This window comes from Perognathus longimembris, chromosome 28 (assembly GCF_023159225.1).
Source record: "Perognathus longimembris pacificus isolate PPM17 chromosome 28, ASM2315922v1, whole genome shotgun sequence".
Taxonomy (NCBI): domain Eukaryota; kingdom Metazoa; phylum Chordata; class Mammalia; order Rodentia; family Heteromyidae; genus Perognathus; species Perognathus longimembris.
The window spans coordinates 65,957,421-65,984,739 of record NC_063188.1 but is presented as its reverse complement, the minus strand read 5'-3'; the positions used below and the strand labels follow the sequence as shown (position 1 = coordinate 65,984,739).

Sequence of the window (27,319 nt, the reverse complement as noted above, 5' to 3'; positions counted from 1 at the left end):
ACACAAGTGCAGAATAATATTCCTCTCTATATAATTTATGAAGAAATCAATTGCAAAGAAAAGCAATAAGTTCACTCAGAACAAATTGTATTTTTTGAGTCCAGGGGTTGATATGACCTCAGGATGCTTGAAATTTCCTCAGCTCAAATTATTCTCCTACTTCAGTCTCCCAAGTAGAGTAACTAGGACTGTACATATACAACAGTGCACCTGGTTTGTCAGTTACTTTTATCAGTGTCCATATGGACACATGTTTACAAAGAGGTTCTACTTTGCTAAGCAGAATGCTAATGTATCTTGCACACATAGAATAATAGTAAAAGTAACAACTTAGACTGGCTATTTTTTGGAGTAAATCAATATTATGGCAGGGGAGAGTGTGAGGAAGGTAGTGTGACCACATTCCATCATTCACTTAACTGAAAAGCTTTTCTGAAAGAATCTACTACTATAACAAGCTTCATCAGTAAATGTATACTACAAGCCTCATGGCTGGATGGTTAAAAAAAACCTCAATCACATAAAATAAACCTTACATCTATTTCTACAATGACCTTCATATTGAGTAAAGTTTTAGTTATTGTTTTCCACCAATGTGGGAAGTTTTTAACTTACTAGCTGCAAACAAAATAAAGAATTAGGAAACATGTCCTTTAAATATAAAACTTAATTGAGCTCCTTTGTACAACTATTTAAAGATAATAAAACATAGATAAATAAAAATAAGTAAATAAATAAAATATTCTAAAGTTGTAGTGGGGAAAAGACTTTTAGACAATAGTAAGAGATTATGTTAAAAGTAAGGAAACTTAAATATTATCATCTTTAAGTAGTTGTACAAAGGTGTTTCAATTAAACACATTGTTTTACGAGTATAATGCATCATTGATGTCACTCCTTCTGTCATTCTCTCCATCTCTCTCAACCCCATCTATCTATCCCCTTCAAGTTACCTGGTTCCATTTTTACATATGTGCATTTAATATGGCTGCATTCACCCACACTTCCTCTCTCTGTTCATTTACTCACCTCTCTTTCACCTCATACCCTTCCCACTAATACCTGTCTTAGCTTCCTAGTATTCATTTTGTTATACTGTAAAAGTTAGTTGTTCAAAGAAATTATATCATTGCAAACCTCCCATATGAAAAGATGGCCTTTGGGTCTGGGAACCTGGCTTAGTGTTAGAGTGCTTGCTTAGCATGCATGAAGCCCTGGGTTCAATTCCTCAATATCACATACACAGAAAAAGTCAGAAGTGGCCCTGTGGCTCAAGTGGTAGAGTGCTAGCCTTGAGAAAAATAAGCTCAGGGGCAGTGCTAAGACTCCAAGTTCAAGCCCCAGTTCTGGCAAAAGAGAAAAGATAGCCTTTGGATCCATGAAGAACTATTTTGAAAGCATCAGATTGGACACAAAGGGATACTTTTTCATACTGCCCATTTTTAAGTGATTAGAGAATGGAAAAATCACCACAAAACAACACATAAATTGTCATAGTACCACAAGGACAAGAAATATAACCTCTTCACTTTCTAGTTCAAAAAAACAAGAAAAACCTCATATATAGCAAATAAATGGAAAAGCAAGGTAAGGACACAAGTATTCTTGAATCCCAGGCTTAATATTTTAAGTGCCAAGAGTTACATCATTTTTCTTTTGGAATCATGCATACCAATGCAGTAAATTCTCAAAAATTAATTGATAGGCTTACCTTGCTGACATGTTCAGAGTTGTGATTCACTTCCTTTCCTGATATTTCAGCCAGGTTTCCTTCAATACAGTGCAGGTGCATTTCATCACTTAAATGAAAAATAAAGAGGTGGGGAATCAACCAGCTCTAATGCCAAGCAGAATGAAGGTGGATGGAAAATGTTAATTTAACTTCCAGGAGACAATCTTTGAGAAAATCCCACAAACATAATAAATTGCACAGGTTATGGCATATTCTCAACCAAGAAGCCACAAACCAAATGGCATTTCCCATTTAATGATCTTTCACTTCTCTACTCTAAAGCCTAACTGCTATTCAGAAGAGTTAAATACATAATTCATCTTATAACTCAGCCAGTATAGCCCGCTTCCAAGTAACACACCAGAGTTTTCATCCTGAAGAGGCCCATAAAAGAATGATGGAAGAAATAACACATTTAATCTGTTCCCTAGGAATCTTGAATAGGATCCTGGCCTGGGAAAGATGTCAGTAGCCACAGGTTATCTTTTTGCATACCTAATGCCAAGTAAAGATAATAAATCACTGTCTAGAATCATAAAACATTGAGATGCAAGTCATAACAACAATGTAGGTAGCTAATCCAGATGGCCTCTACAATCCTTCCATTTATTAGACTCTATATACTCCAAACATAGGCTTTGAAGTGTCTATTCCTTCCAGTGAACAACAATCAGTCTAAATCTCATCAACAGATAAGAATTACAGACTTTCAGGATTAGAATGTATGGCACTGTTGTTGAGGAAAATAAAGCCTATTTTGAAATTACCCTATGGAGTTTTGAAGCTTTTAGCTTCATTTTATGGTGCATTCATTAGGAAAACCAGGTGCTTTGAGGACCATTTGCTGTATTATTATCAACTGTTTAACTGGATTTAAGAGCCCAAAATACTGTCGAGTTATGGTATATGAACACAGGGAGCCACTAGTCTTCCCTTTGACAGTCTCAATCTGGCAGAACTTGAACCTGGCTTTGATGGCCAAATCAAACAATACTAAAGCAACTCAAAATCATCATCTTAATCAAGAGACTGATTTTCTATGATGAATTAAATGTTTTAAGGAAACGCAGCACCATGAAAAATGACGATTATTTCATTGTCTGGGAATGGATTTGACAGTCCAAACTAAGGTTTCAGTTAAAGCTGAAGAAGCTTTATAGGGCTCCCTTTTGGGTTTGTTTCTCAAGAAAAGGCTTACCAAGGCCCACATGTAACCTTTGTCCCTCTGAGGGTGGGCAGTAAATGAGGGTCAGTAGCAGGAAATAATACAAATATGAGATGACAAAGCATGTAAACAGACAAATGTAAGCACTGCTGATGAGGTGAAACTTAGGCTAACATCCCTCTTCCACATGCCACCAGGGTTTTCATGGGTGGATATTTGCTGATCATAGTGCTTTGGTGTGTCTAATTTAGTATTTCTGCTGAGGCACACACAAATTCCTAGTTTTAGGAAATGAAGACATCTCTTTCTCTTTTTGCTTATAATTATGAGGTAAGCAGAAGAGTTCACCCTACTTTCAGATCAAATTTCACATAAAAGATAAAGTATTTTATAAAATTATTTGGTTCTTCTTTCAGAAGGCCATAGAAGGAGAAATTTGCCTCACAATAATATTGTGTCCTATATTAATAAGTAATTTTCCAACCTAAGAAGTACGTATACTTGAGCCAGGTGTTGGTTACTCATGCTTGTAATCCAAGGTACTCAAGAAGCTGAGATCTGAAGATCACAGTTTGAAGCCAGCCCAGGCAGGCTATCTTGACTGAATCAACAAATATGGAAGTGGAGATGTGGCTTAAGAGGCAGAGCACTAGGCTTGAGTGATAAAGCTAAGGGACAGTGCCTAGACTTCTAAGTTCAAGGCCTAGTACCATCATACACACAAGGAAGAAGCCTATATACTTGAAAAATCAATATCTGTATTTCCACAGAAACACAAGCTCTATGTAAGAGCCAAGAATCAGTATAAACTATTGAACCAAATTTAGTATCTTTCTTAAAATATCTAATAGGTTAAAATTTCAAAGTAAAAATAGACTTAATTCAATATTCAACTACATAACAATGGGTTAGGTTATCTCTCCCCAGTGAGAGTCACTAGGTATATACCCAGATATCCAAGACTCATCACCCCCATAAATAATGTTTAGGATCTTTATAGAAGTATAAGGAAAAGAGTAGGGAAAGGTAGTCTTCAAAGACTCTGCAAATAATTGTTACATCTTGCTTTTCTTTAGCTCTTCCAGACTGTGAAAAAATACCAGAATAAACATTTTCCCTAATGACAGGTAAAGGGTCCCCTAAATTAGAGAAGGAATAAACTGTATACCTTTCTTCTGAAATGTAACACTGAGTGTCTGATTTGTCTTCCATCAAGATTGACTTATTCTCAAGAAAAGACACTAAGTCCAAAGAATCATCTTTAGCTTCCTGTCCAGAGGATTTGTCAAGCAGTAATTCTTGAAAATACAGTACAGGAAAATTCAAATTCAGAGTCAGGGAGTCTTCAGTCATAGGTACATCCTGACTTGACACGTCTTGATCTTTTCTGAGAAATAATGTGGGAAAACAGTCATGCAATATATTGTAAGAATATGTATCATAAGGGCTATATCATATACATAAATTATATAGCCTCAGTGGATTTATGATACTCCAGTCAAATAATTCATAAAATACCAACAAGTTCTCTTTTAAATTCATTCACATATTATAAAATAAAATGTCAAACATTTGAAAATACTAGCTGAGTAGCTGTCCCATTGTCTTAATGTAATGAGAAGGTACTTATACTTGGAATGGCTAAAATAAAAGGGCAGACAAAACCAAGTGGTAGAAACCCACTTTGCTGGCGAAAAATGGAATATCCATTTGCGAAACAGTTTTTCATTTTATTAAATAGTATAATTTCCATTTAATTCCATATGCTTATAGAAATTCTGTTTGTTTTTAGCCAGGCACTGATGGCTCACACTTACAATACTAGCTACTCAGAAGGTTGAGACCTGGAGGCTCAAGTTCAAAGTCAGCCTTGACAGAAAAGTTCGAAAGTCTAATCTCCAATTAACTACCAAAAACAGGAAGTGGAACTGTGGCTCCAGTGGAAGAGCACCAGCTAAACAAGCCAGCAGGACAAGTCCCAGGCCCTGAATTCAAATCCTAGTACTGGCACACACACACACACACAGACACACACACACACACACACACAAATTTTGTTTGTAGTTAAGTGCTAAAGATAAAGAAAAATGCAAATGTAAAGATTATCATGTAAATATTCACAGCATCTTTATTCATAATAACAAAAATATTAGAAAACAACCAAATGTCAATTATAGAATAAACAGGCAGGCAAAATATGGTATGTACATATAATAGAATATTATTTAGCAATAAAATTACTGAAATACCAATCTATGATATGGAGTGGATGAATCTTGGAAATATGTAAAGTGAAATAACCCAGAGGCAAAAGATCATTTTTTTATGATTCCACAGATATGAAATGTCCAGAATAGTTAACTTGATAGAAGCAGACAGATGGTTTAACACCTCCTACTCAAGAGGCTGAGATCTGAGGATTGCAATTTGAAGCCAGACTGGGTAGAAAAGTCTGTGAGACTTTTAACTAGCCAAAAAAAAAAAACAAACAAACCTGGAAGCAGAGCTCTGGCACAAAAACAACAAAACCAAACAAACAAAAAACACACTCCTTACCCTGCAAATAAAAAACAGGAGAAAAGAAAGAAAATGAGAAAAAAGTAAGCTTACTAAATGGGTACTAAGTATGGGTTGACAAAATGCTCAAATACAGGATTGTGGCAAAGATTGAACAATCGGTAAATTAATTATAAATCATCTAATTATGAAATTAAAATAGAATAATTCCCAGTTGTTAATATACACATATAAATCTTAACTACACACATGCATGCATAAATGCAACTATCATATGACTATATGTATATCTGTCTGCTTATTTAACAGTTAGGCTATATGTAGGGGTGGGAACTGTCTAGCCCAGGGGCTACATAAGACCCTCAAAATCATTTAGTCTGGCCCTTCCAAGACAAAAGCAGGAGTTAATATTCAATAAATCTTGGCAGAATTATTTCATAGCAATATAAACATTAATATTAGATAACATTACACACTAAATCGCCTTTAGCAGATAAAAGGCTCCCCAGTTCTGCACATAACACACATAGTATCTCACAACAAAGTCACGGCATCCAACAGGACCTGCACTCAGAGCTCCGAGCCACACTTTCTACTCTGCAGTATAGGCACTGAACTTTTTCATCTCATTTGTACTGCAAAAATAGAATGGGGAAATATTTGCTTATCCTACAAAGGAGAAAGTAGTGACTGGGGATGTGGCTCAAGTGGTATGGTGCCATCTAGCAAGTGTGAGGCCCTGACTTCAAACCATGTGCTGCAAAAGGAGAATTATAAAGGGAAGATAAATGCTTGTTGAATTGTTTTTCATATTCTAAAACATATTACAGAGGCTTTTATGAGATACAAGATAAAAAGTCCAACGAATAGTCTAAAATTTCAACAAAACTATTGTACAGATACAGCAGAGATTAATTTTATCACAAGATTAGATGTTTGTTTTCAATAGAATAATTAAATTGGATAGGTAACCATATTTTCCATATTCTTTCTGACTTGACATTTAGTGAACTGTCACACCTCTATGCAATTTCCCTGAAAGTTGAATTTTAATTTAGCTTCAAGGGTTCGGTGTACAGATGTTTAAATATCATTTATTACAATTACAATATTTTCGATGCCAGAAAGTCTGAGATCTACTGACTTCTTTTTCGGTATTTTTTTAAGATGTGGCTGTGTTGAGCATTCTGCAAGGCTGTCCACTTGGGGAACACAATGAAGAGAACACATGTATGTCATTCTTCTAAGCCAGTGCCCAGATGGCTTTCATTCTGTTGGCTTTACCAATTTCTGTATGAAAATTTAATGTAAGAACTGATATCCTGGGGCTGGGGATATAGCCTAGTGGCAAGAGTGCCTGCCTCGGATACACGAGGCCCTAGGTTCGATTCCCCAGCACCACATATACAGAAAACGGCCAGAAGCGGCGCTGTGGCTCAAGTGGCAGAGTGCTAGCCTTGAGCGGCAAGAAGCCAGGGACAGTGCTCAGGCCCTGAGTCCAAGGCCCACGACTGGCCAAAAAAAAAAAAAAAAAAAAAGAACTGATATCCTATATTCATACCTTATTCTCCAGAAATCCAACTTTCTTATCTTTTTTTGTGTGTGCCAGTAAAGAAACTTGAACTCAGAGCTTCATGCCCTTGCTTAGATTTATCTGCTCATGGCTGGCAGTTTAACAGTTGATACACAGCTCTACTTCTGGTTTTGGGGTGGATTATTGGATGTTAAGAGCCTCATGAACTTTCCTGCCCAGACTGGCAGGAATCACAATCCTCTGATAGCCTCCTGAGTATGTAGGAGTACAGCCAGTGGAGCCAGTTTCTGGCTCCTTTCCCATTATATTGTTATTAAATTTAATTTTATTGTCAAGGTGATGTACAGTGGGGTTACAGTTACATACATAAGATAGTGAGTACATTTCTTGTCAAACTTGTTATCCCCCTATCTCCCATCTTCCCCCTTCCAGCTGTCTCCTCCCCCCTGTCACCACCGGAGTTGTAAAGTTAATTTCCAACATACTGTCTTGTGAGTATCACTGTTGCATTGGTTTGCCCTTTATTCTTTATCTTGCCATTTTGATGTTCCCCTTCCCTTCTCTAATTCAGATAAATGTATATACAAAACCCAGGTACCAAAATAAAATACAGTGACAACAGGGAATAAACCACAGTAAAGAAAGATGAAAGGAAAAAAAAGAAATAATTTCATGTACTACGTTAAAAACAACAACAATAAAATACATCTTGTTTCCATATCTTGGAGTTCATTTCACTTAGCATCTTCTTATATGATCATATGTACATAGTTACTGAGCTATTGTGATGATCTTCTAGGACTATCCTACACATATACTAATTATTATCAATGAGGGAAACCATGGAATCTATGTTTCTTTGGGTCTGGATCACCTCACTTAATATAATTTTTCAAGTCTTTCCATTTTCTTTTTTCTCTGAATAATTACTCATTTATTGTCAAAGTGATGTACAGAGGGGTTACAGTTTCATACATTAGGCCATGGGTACATTTTTTGTACTGTTTGTTGCCTCCTCTCTCATTCCCCTTCCCCATCCCCCTTTTCCTCTCCCCTCCATGAGTTGTTCAGTTGGTTTACACCAAATGTTTTTGCAAGTATTGCTTTTGTAGTCATTTGTCTTTTTATTCTTTTCCTCTCGATTTTGATATTCCCTTTCCGTTCCCTAGTTCGAATACCAGTATATACAGTATCCAGGGTACTCAGATGAGATACAATGAAAGCACAGGGACAACCACAGGAAGGGAATACAAGAGGGTCATCAACAAAAAAAGCTACTGTTTCACATGGCATGTTGAAAGTAATTACAACAGTGATATAACACTCGTTTCCTTAACATGGAGTTCATTTAACTTAGCATCATCTTATGTGTTCAAAAGGGCATAGCAATTGGGCGCTTGTGATCCTCTGCTGTGACTAGCCTAAACCTATGCTAATTATTCCCTAAGAATGGGGAAATGCCATTCTTTCTGATAGAAGCATAGGATTCCATTGTGTATATATAACACATATTCTTGAGCCATTCACCTACTGAGGGGCATCTGGGTTGGTTCCATATTTTAGCTATGTTAAATAATGCAAATAATGCTGCAATGAACATGGTTGAGGTGGTAGCCTTGTTTGTAATCCTTTGGATAAATGCTCAGAAGTTCCTTTCTCATTATTTTGAGTCCAAATACCACAGTTTACGGACATTACTGACTCAGGGTTTGCTTCTTCTCTGTATACACCCAGGCTCTAAGGCATCTTTGTTCACACCTGTAAGGACCTTCCCCCTCAAACACGATTCCTATAAAAATCTTCTAGCCTTTCAAGTTTCCTTCGACTGCTTCCAAAAAATATTTCATAATACTCTGCCTGTTAAATGAACTTCCACTGGAAGGCTTCTCCTCCAACATTTCCCTCTTTTGCCAAGTATCCTGGCCTAAAATGATTACCATCCTTCACCATATTCCTTATTCTACATTTGGCTCTTCCACCTACGCAAATGAGATGACTGAGCCTTAGATGTCTAAAGAACTGACCTTCCTTTAAAGACATCTAGATCTCTACCATCTGTAACACATATTTTAAAGTGATGCTAAGAGCCACTAATGTTGGCTCACACTTATAATATTAGAAACTTAGGAGGCAGAGACAGGAGAGCTGTGGTTCATGGACACCCTAGGAAAAAGACAGTATGACCTTGTCTCAAAAAGAAGCTGGACAAAGTTTCATGATAATGCAGTTTTAACATAAAGAATGGATTAATTTGTTGTAGATTTTTAAAAGTTGAAGAAGTAAAAATGCCAATAGACAGAAGAAGAAATGCTCACATCTGGGCTGGGGATATGGCCTAGTGGCAAGAGAGCTTGCCTCGTATACATGAGGCCCTGGGTTCGATTCCCCAGCACCACATATACAGAAAACGGCCAGAAGTGGCGCTGTGGCTCAAGTGGCAGAGTGCTAGCCTTGAGCAAAAGGAAGCCAGGGACAGTGCTCAGGCCCTGAGTCCAAGGCCCAGGACTGGCCAAAAAATAAAAAAATTAAAAAAACAAAAAAATAAAAAAATTAAAAAAAAAGAAATGCTCACATCTCTGGCTATAAAGGAGACAGAAATTAAAAAATACTGATATTCCACCTCACCCCAGATAGAATGGCCATTATCAAGAAAACATATGATAACAGATGTGGGTGAGGATGTTGACAGTAAGGAACCCTAATACACTATCGGTGGGAATGTAAACTTATTCAATAACTCTGGAAAGCAGTATAGAAGTTCCTAAAAATGCAAACAAACAAAAACCTACCTATGATCCTGCAATTCCACTCTTGGGCATTTATTGAAAAGATTATGAACCAGGATACAGTAAAGCCACCAGCAAAACCACATTAATTGAAGCACTACTCATCTTAGCCAAGGTATAGAATCATCTCAAATGCTCGTCAATGGACAAAAAGGATCAAGAAAACATGATGTGATGTGTGTGTGTGTATGTGTGTGTATACAGTGGGGTTTTACTTATCCATTGGAATGAATAATATTGTATTATTTGTAAAGAAATGGGAAGACCTGGAAAAATAAATTAAATAAAATAGGTTAGGTTCAGAGAGACAACGGTTGCATGTTTTCCCTCTTAGTGGAATCTAGAATAAGCTTATAAACACATAATATGTTGGTGGTATGCAAATGTATACAAATACAACTGAAATATGGTACATTCAAAGATGAATCCAAATAGTGTAATTCTTTAGAAAGGCAAAGTCAAAGTTCAACAAAATAAATATTAGGAAATGGATACTTGAAAGGGGAATGGTGGGTCCAATGGGAGAAGGTAAATGAATTAAGAGGGAGAGAATGCACTCAAGATTTCAATGTATATCCTATAAAATTAGAAGGTGAGGGAAGAGGTAGGTTGAGAGGGATGGTTGAGACTGTAGATTGATCAAGATGCATTGTATTCATAAACTGCTGTTAAATGGAAACTAGTTTGTACAACTACTTAATGATAAAAATACTTTTTAAGTTGGCACCAGAAACTGGGAATGTGGCTTAGTGATAGAGTGCTTGCCTAGCATGCATAAAGCACTGGGTCTGATTCCTCAGTACCACATAAACAGAAAAAGCCCAAAGTGGTGTAGCTCAAGTGGTAGAGTGCTAGCCTTGAGCAAAAGAAGCCCAGGGACAGTGACCAAGTCCTGAGTTCAAGTCCCAGGACTGGCCAAAAAAAAAGTCAGCACCAGATGCCAGTAGCTCACTTCTGTAATCCTATCTATTCAGGAGGATTGCAGTTTGAAGACAATGGAAAAGTACACAAGGCTTCATCTCCAGAACAACCAACAAAAAAGAAGGGCTGGAGGTATGACTCAAATGGTAGAAGACCAGTTGTACAAGCAAGTTGAGTATGTATGAGGGCCTGAGCTCAAACCCTAATACTGCCCTCCTTTCCATAAAAGGAAGAAGGGGCTGGGAATTGGGCCTAGTGGTAGAGTACTTGTCTCGTATACATGAAGCCCTGGGTTTAATTCCTCAGCACCACATATATAGAAAAAGCCACAAGTGGCGCTGTGGCTCAAGTGGTAGAGTGCTAGCCTTGAGCAAGAAGAAGCCAGGTACAGTGCTCAGGCCCTGAGTTCAAGCCCCAGAAGTGGCAAAAATAAATAAATAAAAAGAAGAAGCTGGGTGTAGTGGTACATGTCTGTGGCTGCAGCTACTCAGGAGGCAGAAGTAGGAATATCCCAAGTGTGAGGCCAGCTCAATCAAAGTTCACACAAGACCTTGCTTGAAAAGCAAACTCAAGGGGCTGGGAATATGGCCTAGTGTCAAGAGTGCCTTCCTCATATACATGAAGCCCTGGGTTCAATTCCTCAGCACCACATATACAGAAAAACCCAGAAGTGGCGCTGTGGCTCAAGTGGCAGACTGCTAGCCTTGGGCATAAAGAAGCCAGGGACAGTGCTCAGGCCCTGAGTTCAAGCCCCAGGACTGACAAAAAGAAAGAAAGAAAGAAAAGCAAGCTCAAAATCAACAGGATTTGGGTATGCTTCAATTAATAGTGTATGTGCTTAGCAAAATGCAAGGCCCCTGGTAGTACAAAAAAAAAAAAAAGATATACTCTAAACCCACAAATAATACAATTAAAATGGGCCAAAGCTCTGAAGAGATACTTTTCAAAAGAGAACATACAAATGGCCAATATATGTATGTAATCATCAGGAAGTCCAAATCCAAATTACAAGCGATGTCATTTTATTCTAGCTAAAATGGTTATAATCAAAAGGACCAAAAGGATCAAAAACAATAAATGAGGTAAGCGTTCAGTGAAACTTAAATACTGTAGTAGGAGTATAAACTAGTATGGTCATTATGAAAAACAGTACGAAGATTTCTCAGCAACTAAAAATAGCATTACCATACAATTAACTCTCAAAATAAAGGAGATGAACTTAATTTTACCAAAAGGATATCTGCTTTTCTGTGTTCATCAGAACACAATTCATAATAGTGAAAACATGCAATTAACAGATGCCCATCAGTAGAGGAAGGATGAACATGTGCTTTTTATACACAATAAAATACTATGCAGGCATAGAAAGGAAATAAATCTTCTCATTTACAGAAACATGAACAAAATTGATGATTACTGTGTTTAAGAAAGTAGGCCCGACACAAAAGACAAATACCACGTATTGTCACCATCTGAAAAAAAATGTTAATCGCATAGAAGAAAGGATAAAAACTCAGAAGATAGGAGGATGGTCGCCCAAAAGAAGTTAAATAAAAGTCATGAAAACATGGAGCACAGGAATTAATTCTGCTTTACCATAGGAGGGTAATTGTCAGTTAAAACATAATTATCTGTGCTATATCTCAAAATGGGTAGATGAGAATTGAATTAGAAATGGTTGACATTTGAAGAGATGGAAATGCTTGATGTGCAGATTTGATTATTGTAATTTGTGCATATGCATTACCATTATGTACTAAACACAGAGAAATACTACATTTTACTAAAAATATAAACATTTAGTAACTGCCTCTGAGCTTCTTTTGCTCAAATCTAGTGCTCTACAGCTTGAGCTGCAGTATCACTTCTGTTTTTTTTTGAATGGTCTATTGAAGATAAGAGTTTCACAGAGATTTTTCTGCCTGGGCTGCTGGCTTTGAACCATGATCCTTAGATCCAGCCTCTTGAGTAGCTAAGATTGCAGGCATGAGCGACCAGCACTACTCTTATTTCTCTATTTTCTTTACCACATATAGAAACATTCAAATTTGTGGGCCACTTTTGTTTTCCCAAACTGGCGGAAAAGTTCTGATTTCTAATCAATTCATAGTATTTACTAATTAAATGTGTATAGTCCGTGGGATTAAACTCAGAGCCTTGCGTATGATAGGACAAGCCCTTTAATTTTTTGTTATTTTCATAAATTGGGAATTTTTTTACTAGAATGTGCTAGTTGTACAAAGAGGTTTTCACTATGCCATTTCCATATGTACATATAAATGTACTTTCATCAAATTCACCCCTCTATTATTGTTACTCTTCCTTACTTCTTCCCCCTTTCTTTTATTAAGTATTTAGGTTCCATTAAGCTATTCTTATGCATGCATATACCTGGAGTGTATTCAACCTCTAACACCCTCTCATCCCCCCTCTTCACTTCACTTTGTTTGTGTCCTGGACTTGGAGTTTTGAATTCCCACAAGGTTGCTTACCTATCATTTGTATTTATTTGTACTGTCGATGAAGATAAGTTCTTAGATTCATCTTTCAAAACAAATAAAGTTTTGTCCAGAAGATGTTTATATTCCTCTTCAACAAGTGTGTAACCGTCGTTTACCATTTCCATCTGAATGGGAAGGTTAGAGAAAATGAGAGTTGATACCTTTGTATACATCTGGCTTTTCTTAGATCCTATTTGATATGATTCATATCAAGAATATTTAATATTAACAAAGGCAAGCACAGCTAAAGACACTGGAAAATTTCCTGACACTGAATATACTTTTTATACCCATCAACCACCATCATCTCTTATTTCAGAATCTTACAGCTTCCTCCTTCTCCTCTGGAAAATGGAAATACTGTCGGGCACATTTTGATGTTGATGGTCCAGATAGGGCTTGCAATGACCTGCAATGAGATTCACAGTTCCACATTGTCTTAATGCAGCAATCATTAGCCAACTCTCTTGTATGGAACCTTCGTTTTAAACATCCTTTGTCACAATGGTCTTCATTAGACCAATGTTGTAGAATCTTAACAATAAAAGAGGATCCATTACATTTAAATGACAGGTAGACTAAAAGAAGTAGTTGCAGTATGGAATATTATCCTTAGATTTCTTCTGAGTGTCTGTAGGAAGATATTCCAGGAGTTTAGATTTTTAAAATATAAGTAGGCCCAATCGAATGAGAGCCAGATGGCTCTGGAGTCAATGACTATCCAGATTTCAATATTGGATTTATCATGTATTAACTATGTGATTTTGGATAATGTAAACTTGTCATGACTTGGTTGGTTCCTTCATCTGTGAAATGAGGATACTATTAAAATTTGTCTAGTAGGATTTTCTGAATTAAATGAAATAATCCATGCAAGGCACTAAGCACACTGTTACTGTTCAGTACTCAATAAAAAGTCATTAATTTTTTCCACATTAGTTCTAAGTTGCTTAATCAAGTTAGAGGAATCTCTCCAACAACAGAGAAGTTTGTTCCTCAAATATGACTAGATGGTGTAACACTGGGGCTTCAACTCAGGGCCTCTTCCTTAGCTTTTGCACTCAAGGCTGGCACTCTATCAATTGAGCCACAGTTTTACTTCTAGCTTTTTGCTCACTGATTAGAGATAATTTTCCTGCCTGAAACGGTTTCTAACTGTGATTATGAGATCTAAGTCTCCTGAGTAGCTAGGATTACAGTCATGAGACACTGGCTCCCAGATCACTGTGGAATATTTTACTATTACATCCTGTTTTTTTTAAAACATGCACAAAAAGCCTATGGCTTTAAAGTTGCAGTGGGGCAGTGAAGTTGTAGCTAATCATATCAGAAATCACGGGTGAAATGGCTTAGTTCTGTCTCATCAGTCTAATCCCTTGTATAAACAACATCTATGGAAGGTTCATGGATCCTTATAAAGAATACATCCCAGTTTATTTCAGGAGAATCCCATGGAAGATGTAGGAAGGAAACCAGGGGCTGGAGGCATGACTCAAATGGTAGAGTGCCTGCCTACCAAGAACAAGGCTAAATTCAATTCCAGTGCACCCAAAAGTAAATAAATAAAAGTGATCTAGGGACTGCAAGGGTATCCCACTTTAAAACCACATGCTTAGGGGCTGGGAATATGGCCTAGTGGCAAGAGTGCTTGTCTCGTAAACCACATGCTTAGCATATGTAAGCAATAAAAAAAAAATAAAAGTCATCTTAAATAAATTTAAAAGAATCGTATTTTAATATATTATCCAGTTCTATTTTGCCCTTTAAGAGCTGATTGGAAGCCTTAGAATTCCTGGTACTTAGTAGGCCTATAGATGAGTACTCAATGGCAACCATAGAACCACTTTAGGAATATAAACAGAAAGAACCTACAACCAAGAGCCAGCAAGTACAGTACATCTATCATAATCATTCTATGACAAATTAGTCTGTGATCACTTAAAAGTGGGAGAACAATGACTGAGATGATGATTTTCTATAGTATATATAATTTTGTCTTCTTATAATACATGTATAATTCATACATGAATAAATATTCTAATCCAGCAAATAAGAGTGATACATAGGAATAAAGAGAATATCTGTGTAATCAGAAAACTTTGGAGTCAATTAATTCACCTTTTCTTGTTAGTATTTTCTGTTCGTTTTCCATTAACCAAATTCACAATGAACTGTAGAACCTGAAAAAAGAGCATATTTTAATTAGGACATTATGCTCAATAATTAGGGAACTCAACAAGCAGAAAAGTTAGATTCCACCAAGTACAACTAAAATGAAATACTTTCTTTTGGCCTTCACAGTACTTTACATTGTAGTCTCTTTCTGTTTAAACCAAACTTTCATGGAAAAGCAACCGTTTATGAAAACGAACCTTTTAAAGGACAAATACTAACCTGGGTTAAGAGATTCTGCTGTTCACTATACTTCTTTCTTAGGTTTGACATTTCAAGCCAAAGGGTGGCATATTCCCTGCAACATAAACAGATTCCTCAAATTAAGCAAGATGAAAATATTCCTGCAGAATTTTGGAGCTAAATCTAGTAATTTACTGACCTGTCTTAGTTACTAGTATTCCAAATGTTATTTCATGAATATTATACCCCTATTACCCTCCCAGAATATTTCAGGCTTATTATTTAAAATTCACTATCTTTCTGTTAATTATTCCACACCAATAACACAGTAATATTTTTTTACAGTGTTAAAGGTTGAGTTTATGGCAGTGTACAGGCTAGGCAAACACGACTTCTGGGGTCTCTATCTCCAAACAACACATTATCATTTACAGCTACTACTACTATGAAATAGTTTACAAAAAAGTTTACAATTTGGGCTGGGAATGTGGCTTAATGGTAGAGTGCTTGCCTAGCATTCATGAAGCTCTGGGTTTGATTCCACAGTACTACATACAGAAAAAGCTGGTAGTGGTGCTGTGATTCAAGCAGTAGAGTACTAGCCTTGAGCAAAAGAAGCTCAGGGACAGTGCCCAGGCCCTGAGCTCAACCCCAAGAATGACAAGGAAAAAAAGAAAAAGGTTACAATTCCATAAGTCAATTTATGAGTAAAATGTTTCTTGATCAATGTCATCCCTTCCCACATTTTTTCCCCTGGGACTTGAACTCAAGGCCTGGGCACCGTCCCTAAGTTTCTTTTGCTCAAAGCTAGCCCTCTACCACTTGAGCTACAACACTATTGTTTTTCTGAGTAGTTAATTGGTCCTAAGTCTAACGGACTTTATTGCCTGAACTGGCTTTGAACATCAATCCTCAGATCTTACTCTCCTGAGTAGCTAGTATTATAGGCGTGAGCCACTGGCACTCTGTTCCATGTTAATTTTTTTTAAAGTACAGATTACTTTAATATTCTAGAGGTGAGAAAATGAAAAACACTGTAATTTAGCATAATACTAATATAAATTTCTTACTAGCAATCACAGGAGTAGAAAAACCACTTCATAGAAGGTTGAGAGAACAGATAAATCTCTAGACTAATGGGTTTATACCATACTAATATATCTGTACTTCCCTTAAACAATATTACAAGAGACACATGGTATGCGATGAAGTAAAGATAGCTTTCTGACACATAGTTCAAATTCCACAAGGGGAAAAATATATCAAATATTTGGCAAGAAGGACCCTCAGAAGGCTACTCTAGTTCATTATTTCTCAATAGTTTTTGGTCTGATTTACCTATAAAACCAGCCAAAATACACTGGAACTCTATCAACCCATATGATACACACGTATGTTATGGTTAACATTCACCAACTGGTTTATATAAAAAATTAGCATGAACGGTTCATTCACAGTCAATATCAATGAAATTCTTGCTTTATTTTCAATGTTAATGTAAAAGCAAGAAATTTCCAATCCCTGTCTCTTTTCTTTTTGCTGGTTGTGAAAAGTGTAACTCCTCAAATCAATTATTACCAAAGATAGAATCATGAAATGAAAGATATATCTGTACTTCATTGAAACATTTGCAGAAACAGTCACATTTAATTGGAATATTAATGCATATTTAGTGGAACATATTAACACACATTTCCTCTAAATGGGCCATAATATTTTTCCATATTATTGTGAAACATGTTAACACTTTACATTTTGCCTTTGAATACTACTACCCAGATAAAAGGCCTTAATTTACATTGTGTGCAGAAATTACACACTCTGATTCGTTATAAACTATTAAAAAAAACAAAGTATTTATTTAATATGCCAAACTAAAAATGGGCCAATGAATGAGAAAATAAGGCAAAAGTGTAAGGCAGAACATAAATATTTAACATCTTTTTGGTTGTTTTTCTCCTAGTGTGAAATGGAAACTTATTTCCCACATTATTCACACCTGCATAGTTATCTTGGATGCTAGTCATTTTACTTCTGATTTATTTAGTGGTCTGCTACTCAGCCAAAGTTATGTGATCCCATTGGAACATTAACAACAATCCAAACATTAAAGCATTTGATTCAGTGCTGTGGTTTTACTTAAAAGAAACCTCAACTCAGAAGCAATCAGTCTGAAAATCTTGGAAACAAGCATTGGAAATCTTGATCAATACCCACTTTTCCAGTTCTGCCAGTCTGGAATTCACATTGCCTTGCTTGGCTCTTAAGCTTTGTATTTCAGCCATCATTTTCTGTACCTCATCATAGTAGATTCTGACTTCTCCGATTTTTAATGGTCCCTGAAATGGAAACAAAACACATTAAGCTGATTAGAAATTTTACAAACCATCAATTCTTCATTATGGATCATACTGGAAGGTAAAATAGACATGATTAATCTAAAACAGTAGAAAAATTCTACTATAGCACTAAACAAATTATACCTCGTATTATACTTTTTTACATACACTGACATCTTTCCTGCTACACTGAAAATGTCTGGAAGATTAGAAATATCTTCTCTAGCTGTCCTTAACTCTGATTCTCAGAACACTCTACACATAGTCTTCTAATAACATTTATTAACTTCATCATATAACTTTGAGTAAAATTTGCACATTGCAAACTGTATAGCTGGGCACGCAGATGCTCCGGAAAACAGTGAGTTCTAGGCCAGATGGAGCTGAATAGCAGAACCCTGGCTTAACCAGAAAAAAATATGGATGTGTCAGAGTTTCTACTCAGGAAATGTTAAAGACATATATATACACATATATGTATGTATATATGTATACAGATGTATATATGTGTGTGTATATACATACATATTCTGAAAATAATCTACTTGGAAAAAGACACACACACATACACACAAGGAACTGTAACAAGACAAAATCTTTAAAAAAGTATATGTGACTTTGATATACATAGGAAGTATATTAATTTAGAAATATATCTGAAGAGAAACCTGTCATTCTGTTTAGACTTTCCTATTTAGAGCAGTGTTGAGGAGGAAATTTTATCTATGGATAATCTACAATGTGGTTAATTTCTGAAGTAGACTGTAGATTCTTCTTAAATCTACTGGGATATGAGAACAATGAAGTCAACGTTTTATAAGCAACACACATGCTAGAGTTCTACAATTTAATGTCAAACAATGACAATAATAACAATGTTGTAATTATGTCAACAACTTGTAATTAGAAACACTTTCAAGAGTGGCTTTGTATGCCTGTAAGATATACTGTCACCATAGTTAACAAATTTTTTAAAAAGGATCATTCATTCTTTTTGGCAATGGTGGCTCAAAACTGTAATCCTAGCTACCTAGGAAGCTGAGATCTAAGGATTGTGGTTCAAAGCTATCCCAGGCAGGAAAGTCCATGGGACTTTTATTTCCAATAAATTACTATAAAATGCTACAAGTGGAGCTGTAGCTCAAGTCATAGAGTACTAACCTTGAGCAAAAGAACCCCAGAAACCGTGCTCAGGCCCTGAGTTCAAGCCCCAGGACTGACAAACACACAAAACAGTTTTATTCACTCAGGTTCTCATGGTATAGGTACAATAAAAGAGTGTATTCAAACATTTAGTATAGATAAGAGAAATAATAAAAATAAAACTCTCAAGACAATAAAGCCTCATATCATCAATAACTCTAAACTGAAGCTTTACATCATTCCACTTCCTTAAATAAAACTGAGTTTTAGAAGCAAAGACTATAAACTCAATGTGTCTGAATTTGTAACTGAAAAATTTTGAAGAAGATTTTCAACTTGTTTTTTTTTCCTGCTGCAAAGGTGTCTGAGGAATGAACTGGTCTGTCAAACATCCCTCATGTAATTAACTGATCCAAAGAGAAGCTTAGCTATTTAAACATAAAATGATAACTATCTACCAAAAACAGTATGTAATAAACGGCAAATGAGTAGCACAGATAAAAAATTTCATCAAGATTCAGAATAGGGAGCAATTGCATTTGCAGTGAAGCAGATGTCTCTTCTGATTTTATGATAATGAAAAAATTGCCTGTCATCTGTTTAGCTCATAACCTGGTCATTTCTGTAGATGGAAAGTATCACTTCCCAAATATTCATTAAACAAATGGACTTGAAAAAGTCAACACAATAGTTAGAAAAGCATTTGAAAGTCTTGTTTTCTTCCATACAAAAGTACATCAGTTTTCATATACCAAGATTATCACTTGCAGTAACTACTGAGATATAAGATACAGTTATGTCTATTATAAGGGCTTTTAACTCAAAAATAAGTGTTGGTCAGTTCGTATATCTATATTACTATAAATAAAGCTAAGAAGATAGAGTGGCTCAGTAGACTCAGAGAAATCTATATGACACTTTTTTCCCCATGTGAAATGAGATTTTAATGGTTCCTTGCCTGTTTCTCCAATTGATTCCCACATGTCATGTTTCTATGACAATTCTTTAGTTCTGCAGAGTAGGTTTAGTCTATTAAGCCCATGCTGGTTTCGAACCGAAATCCTCAGATCTCAGCCTCCTGAGTAGCTAGAATGATAGGCATGAGCCACTGGCATATGCGATTGGATACTGATGCACTGAGGTTAGCATTTTTTAAAAAAAATTTCCTACCTTCCATAGTGGGAAAGGTCTTTGCAAGGTCACAACTAAAATGAAGGTCATGTTGCTTTGGTTGTGTAGAAAGAGTATACTATGAACTGAATTTGGTTAATCTCAATGGTTCTTTAGTCCTCAAACTACTCTTAATTATTTTTTTAAACCGAAAGGTATTTTGTTGTACAGGTAATATGTATAAATATTTACTATACTGGAATTTAAATTGATACAATTTTAAACACTAATTTCAAAGTTAGAATTATATGAGCCTCTCATATTAACATGATACAATCAGACACCATGTATCCTTGAAACTATTTAAGTGTACTCATGAGAATAAAAAATTGGAGAAATTACAAATAATATTTCAATGTTATTAAGATATTTCATCTCATAGGTCTCTCAAAATTTTCTCAAGACTCCTAGAAGGTAAAAAGTTATGCATTGTGCCAGGCACTGGTGTTTCAAACTTTTTCAGGAGGCTGACATTCCAAGGATCACAGTTGAAAGCTAGCCCAAGCAGTAAAGCTCAATAGTTTCAATTTCCAAAATAACCAACAAAAAGCTAGAACCTGGGTTCAAACCTCAGTATGACCAAAAAAACCTCATGTGTAGAAGACCACTATACTAAGTGATATTCCAAATAGTTCTTAATTTGCTTTTGGCCCTGAACTTTCAATATACAGTACAGTCATCATTTGACCATTACCTTCATGTGACATATAAACATACATAGACATCTCATAAGTGCAAGCCTTTCTGTCTATATTCTGTTTGGGGATAAATGTATTTCATAAGAGAACTAGGAAAATACATCATCAATGAGTTTACCGTTGGCATATTTCAGTAACTTAGAGAAACCAGAAAATATTTACAGCCAGGGAAGTTTGGCTGCCACTCAAAATTCTATGGAAAATAGTCCACATTCCTACCTTGCGCTTAATGTTTTTTAGAAGACTTGATCCTCCTTTTTGGAACAGTGGGTGTTGAAATTCAATGCTGAATTTTTCCTCACTAGATTTGTCATTCTCCCCTGAACTCACCTTTCTGAAACCATCTAAAAGAAACAATAAACACCAAAATGAAATAATGAAGACAAAGGCAAACAACTCTTGACAGGAATGTTGAAAATTCCCAGGATATATAAGCAATATTCAAAATATCTTATTGCCATAATATAACTAAGTTGATGCATTATACAGTAGTACCATTTCAAACCTAATGGAACCAAGATCTCCATAGTTTATTCTCCTTTGCTTATATAAAACTGAAAAAAGACTCTTGCACTGAAATAATTCTTCCAAAAATAGTTGCTGATGTATACCCATGCAGTTTTCTCTGCAGTACAGACCTCTCTTGGTGGACCTGTTGAGTCTATTTTCTATTAGAAACTTGACTGGTAGAAAGTATTCCTCTGATCAAACTTGCACCTCCTCTGAAAAAGTTTGATAAGAAATGTACTCACTGCTTTATGTATGTAACGGTAACATTTCTGTACATTACTTTGACAATAAAAAATAAATTTTAAAAAAGTATTGTTCTTGCCAGGCACTGGTGTCCCCTGCCTGTAATTCTAGATACTCAGGAACCTGAGATCAGATGATTGAGATTTGAAGCCACCTGGGGGTAGGGAAGTCTACCAGACACTTATGTCCAATTAAGCTAAAACATTGCAAGTGTAGCTATGGCTCCAGTGGTAGAACTGTAGCCTTGAAAGAAAGAGCCAAGCAAAATCACTAGGCACTGAGTTCAAGCTCCAAGCTCCAGTACTGATATATGACAAAACACTACTGTTCTTTTCCTAAGAGGTAAAATGTCTTTTAGTGGAAAATACAAATAATTCTAGAATACTAGTGGATGATTAAAATTTTATATAATACTCAAACTTATTTTTACCAATAGCTTCAAATTTTTCTGACCACCCACTAAATATACCTCAAAGATTACTGAGTGGGAGCAAAATTAAATGATTTGAGTTTCATCTCCTTTTATTGTTCTGTTCTTCCTTTAAAAAAAAAAACTGAATAGGAACTCTTGAGACTGAAAAACCAATATGAGAAAGGAAGAAATGCAAAGGGTTTTAGAAAGGTGGCAAAATAGATCACCTGCTTCTGAATCATGAAAACAAATTAAACATGTGTTCCGGGGCTGGGATGTAGCTCAGTGGCAAAGCGCTTGACTAGCAAGTGCAACGTCTTAGATTTGATGCCCATATCAGTAAGAAAAGACCCCCAAAATGGGTTATCAATTCAAATAAATATTTCTCAAAAGAAGAAAGACAAATGACCAACTAATACATTAAAAATGTTCAGCATCACTGTTTGTCACAGAAATGGAAATAAATACCACAATGTAGTATCACCTTGCTCTAGTACAAATGGAGATAATAAGAAAGGAAGAAAACCCAGGTGTGAAGTAAAGGGAACTCTATTGGAATATAACCACTGTGGGGATTCCTCAAAACAACTATAACAACAACTGAAAATAAATCTATCATATGGTCCATTAACTCTGCTTCTGGATTTATAGCCAAAGAAAATAAAATTTTTTCTACTGGGCCAGGTGCTGATGGCTCACACATATAATCCTAGCTACTCAGGAAGCTGAGATCCGAGGATTACAGCTTGAAGCCATCCTTCCTGGATAGGAAAGTCCTATTTCCAGTTAATCACCAAAAACTAGAAGTGAAGGTATGACTAAAGGGGGAAGAGTACCAGCCTTGAGCAAAAGTACTAAAGAACAGTACCCAAATCCTGAGTTCAAGGCCCAGTATTGGCGAAAAATTTGCCTTCCTATGAGATATCTGCACACTCATACTTACTGGGACACTTTGCATTAGACAAGATAGGGAATAAACCTAGTTCCATCAACAGACCAATGAAAGAAGAATGATATCCTGTCATTTTCAGCAAAATGGAGAGAATTGTGTTAAGTGATATAAGCCATACACAGAAACACAAATAATGCATGTTCTCTCCCATAAATAGATGTTAAAGCAGTGCACTTATATGGAGAATAATGATTACTAGAGGTTGGAAAATGTTTGTTGGAGAGCATGGATCTAAGAAGGTTGGATGAGTACCAAAGATAGCTAAAAAAATACATTCTACTGTTCCATATCCCAGAGGAATGATTATGGTGCAGAGTAACTTAGTATATGCTTTTGAAGATATAGAAGAAATATCAGAGGCTCTGACCATAAAGAAATGATAAGGAAAGGAAAATGCTAACTACTCTGACTTGACTAGTGCATGTTGCACACATATGCTAAAATATCACACTTGTGGAACACTCTGGAGGCTAAGACAAGCTGACCTTCTGAACCTGGGAGTTCAAAGCCAGGCAAGGAAACACAGTAATAAACTGTCTGAAAGCAAACAAAACAAAATACAAACACACATGCACACACACACACACACACACACACACACACATCACTGAACTCCATTGGTATGAACTAATGCATGATAACATATAGGATAGTCCTAGAAATGATTCAATAGCCCAATAGCTATGTATATGACCCTATGAAATGATGCTAATCAAAATTAACTCCAAGATATGAAAACAAGCGGGTTTTATTTGGTGGTTGCTTTGTTCTTCCTTTTTTTAGTGGTGTACTTTGGAAGTTTTTTCTTTTGTCTTTCTTTTTTGTCTCCACTGGTTTATTCCCTGTGGTTACTGTTTCTAATTTCGGTATCCTTTGTCTTATATTTATATACTCTGAGTTGAGGATGGGAAGGAGAATCACAGAAATGGTGGGACAAAGGGTGAACCAATGCAACAGTGATACGTTGGAAATTAACATTACAACTTGGGGGAGGAGAGGAGTTGGGAGGAGGGAAATGGGATAAAATTAGGGAGGGGTAACTCTGTTTGAAAAGAAATGGACTCCCTGCCTTGTGTAACTGTAGCCCATCTGTACATCACCTTTACAATAAAAGGGTCTCACTAACTTTTCTGCCTGGGTAGCTTTGAACCACAATCCTTAGATTGCAGCCACCTGAGTAGCTAGGATTACATGAGTGAGCCACTGGTGCCAAGCTTGTGTGTATTTTTGTGTGAAAAATGTCACAACTATATAACTAAATCTTATGTGTTACATTACTTCAAAATGAATAGACCTAAGCTGAGGATGTAATACAGTGGAAGAGTGTTTACCAAGCAAAAAGGAATCTGCATTTCAGAAAAAAGCATAAATTCATAGTTAACAGAAGCAAGGCAAGGGAAGGAAAAGAGTATACTAGTAGTTGTTAACCAGAGTATATCTGTGTACGAAAGTAGTAAAACACTGTTTACTTGTATTAGAAGTCTAATTTTTCTTTTTTGCCTCCCCTCAGGAAGGTTTTGGTGGCAAAAATCTAGAGATTCTATCTCATTCCAGTTTGTGGACAATGTGTTAGTCATTGATCTAAAAGGATCTCAGGCATATCCTTTATATCGCTATAGACTAGAAACAATACTCAATGTAGGAAGTCTACTACTTTTGCCTTAAACATCACTATAACAGGCTTGCCACAACCGAAAAGAAATTTATTATCCCATATTAAAAACACAACTCTAAAATTTTACTAAGACTTTTGCCTTGAAAGTATTCGTCCTCAAAAAAAAAAAAAAAAAGAAAGAAACAGAAACCAGCCTCTTCAACACATAGTTCTAGGAAAACTGGTGAGGAGACTGAAACTAGGCCTCTATCGCTCACCTCATACAACATTGTTGTTATTTTCAACATGCCATGTGAAATTATGCCCTTTTTCTTTTGTTTGTCTTTCTTATGGTTTTACCCCTGATATCACTGTAACTGATTTTAGTACCTTGGATATTGTATATATGTGTATTGGAACTAGGGAAGGGAAAGGGAATACCAAAATCGAGAGACGAAGGATAAAAAGAAAAACCAATGCAATATATGCAAAACTATATGCTGTAAATCAACTGTACAACTCATGGGTGGGGAGGGAAAACGGAGGGGAAGGCAGGGGAAAATGAAGAAGGAGGTAACAAGTCCAATAAGAAATGTACTCACTCCCTTACGTATGAAACAGTAACCCCTCTGTACATCACTGTTACAATAAAGAAATGAAAAAAATAAACTCCAAATGGACCAGAGCTTAATGTAACATCTGAAAGTTTTCAAACTACTGCTGGAAAATATGTTGAAAAATTCTGGAACATATAGGCACAGTTTATTATTTTCTGGATAGGACCACAATTGCACTGAAAATAAGCAAAAATTGACAGGCAAATCTAAAATAAACATACAATAAAACATACAATAGCCACAACCAAAAGAAAATCCACAGAATGAGAAAAATTTTCAACAGCTATTCAGTAGGTCAGGATTAATATCTAGGATATATAAAGAAATAAAAAATGTTAGGTCATCAAAAGTAAAAATAATGCAATTAATAAATGGGCAAGTGAAGTGAGCAGTTTCTCAGAAAGAAATGCAAAAGGAAATAAATATTCTTGCCATGGTAAAAGCTTGAAAGGAGACATCTTCAAATACCTTCACTTAATAAATTAACAATGCCAAGAAAAAAGCTTTTCTTATTCTTTGATCTCTTTTTGTGGTGTATACAAAAGCTAGAACCCCAGTTCCCTTGATCTTTTGTATTTTTTTAGGTGTTGAGCCATTCATTCTTCCCTATTTTTCTTTAATAGTTTCCACTGTCTATCCTAAGCCATTCTATTATCATTAAATTCTCTTGAGTTACAAATTAAACACTACTCTAAATTCTAAGGCACTCTACCACTAAACCACATTCCCAGCCCTCTATGTTCTTACACACCACTCAAATTACATTTTCCCATGAAACAATGTAATAAAGATTACAGTATCTTTGTTTTCGCACCTTTCTGTGTGTTTATGTTTGTGTGTGTGTGCTGGTACTGGGACTTGACTGGCACTGTTAGCTTTATCTGCTCAAGGCTGACACTCTACAACTTGAACCATACTTCCACTTTGAGCTTTTAATGTTTAATACCAAATAAGTATATCCTGAACTTTACTGCCTACCCTGGCTTCAAATCATGATCCTCAAATTTCAGTTTCCTGGGTAACTATGATTTCAAGTAAGAGCTAACATCACCCAGCTTTGCATTCTCACATTTATAGTGGTAGTTCGGTCCCTCTTGAAAAATCAACCACTCTGCCTTATGCTTGTACATACATTCTGAGTATGTGTCTCTACAAGCATGTGAAGGGAAATTCCTAGATCACCTTTGCTCCATAATAAAGTATATACTGAATTAGCTAGGGAACCCACTTGTGTACGTTAAGACTAATGACTCAACAAATTAGTGTAGATATGACAAATTTATATACATCATCACATTGAATGGTGAAGAGTTGAACACTGTTCCTCTAAGATTATGAACTAGATAAGGATGCCTATTTGTACCCCTGATATTTAAGGAAGTACCGGCAATCTTAGCCAGAATGTATGCAATAGGAAGAAATTAAAGGGCATTTAAAATGGAAAGGAGGAAGTCAATATCTCTGTTTGTGGAGATAATCCTGTATATAGAGAAAAGCCTAGAACTACACCAAAATACTGTTAAAACTAAAACTGAAATCAGAAGGATTGCAAGCTACAAGAATCAGTACAATTTAGTTTTTGCAGCAGTGGGGTTTGAACTTAAGTGTTTCATGCTTTCTACACAGGAGCTCTACTGCTTATGTGATGCCTCCTGCCCCTTTTATTCTGGCTGTCTTTAAGAAAGGCTCTTACTTTTTGTTTGGAATGCAATCCCCTAATTACACTTTCCCATGTAGCTAACAGGAAAGACATCTACTACCATGCCTGGGTTGTTTTTCATTGAAATGGGGTATTGTGATTTTTTTTTGTCCTGGCTAGCCTGAAAATAGAATTCCCTCTGTATCTAGGATGACAAGCCTACACCACTGCAGGTAGCTATTGATGAGATGGAGAGGGGAGTCCTCTCAAACTTTTTGCCTTGACTGGTTTCAAACTTCAAATATTCCTGATATCTACCTCTCAAGTTGCCACTGACATTTCTAGTTAACTATATGAAAAAAATTTAAAAAATCAATTGCATTTAGAATAGCTACAAAAATATCTAGGAATAAATTTAAGAAAGTGAACAAAAACTTCATTAAAAACTATTTAAATGCAATTGAAGAGGACACAAGTAAATGGAAAGAATA

The 27,319-nt window shown here is 36.0% G+C and overlaps 1 protein-coding gene across 1 annotated transcript in view; it reads right to left on the bottom strand.

Annotated features, from left to right (window-relative positions):
- The window catches only part of LOC125343088 (heat shock factor protein 3-like), a 44,598-nt gene that overhangs the window by 3,408 nt on the left and 13,871 nt on the right, over nt 1–27,319 (bottom strand). Inside the window, exons 3-10 of the mRNA XM_048335382.1 lie at nt 21,081–21,205; nt 17,729–17,850; nt 15,551–15,626; nt 15,275–15,336; nt 13,484–13,565; nt 13,148–13,281; nt 3,957–4,284; nt 1,712–1,837 (exon numbers count right to left, since the gene is read on the bottom strand). Coding sequence (XP_048191339.1) covers nt 1,712–1,837; nt 3,957–4,284; nt 13,148–13,281; nt 13,484–13,565; nt 15,275–15,336; nt 15,551–15,626; nt 17,729–17,850; nt 21,081–21,205 — 1,055 coding nt within the window. The remainder of the gene's footprint in view (nt 1–1,711; nt 1,838–3,956; nt 4,285–13,147; nt 13,282–13,483; nt 13,566–15,274; nt 15,337–15,550; nt 15,627–17,728; nt 17,851–21,080; nt 21,206–27,319) is intronic.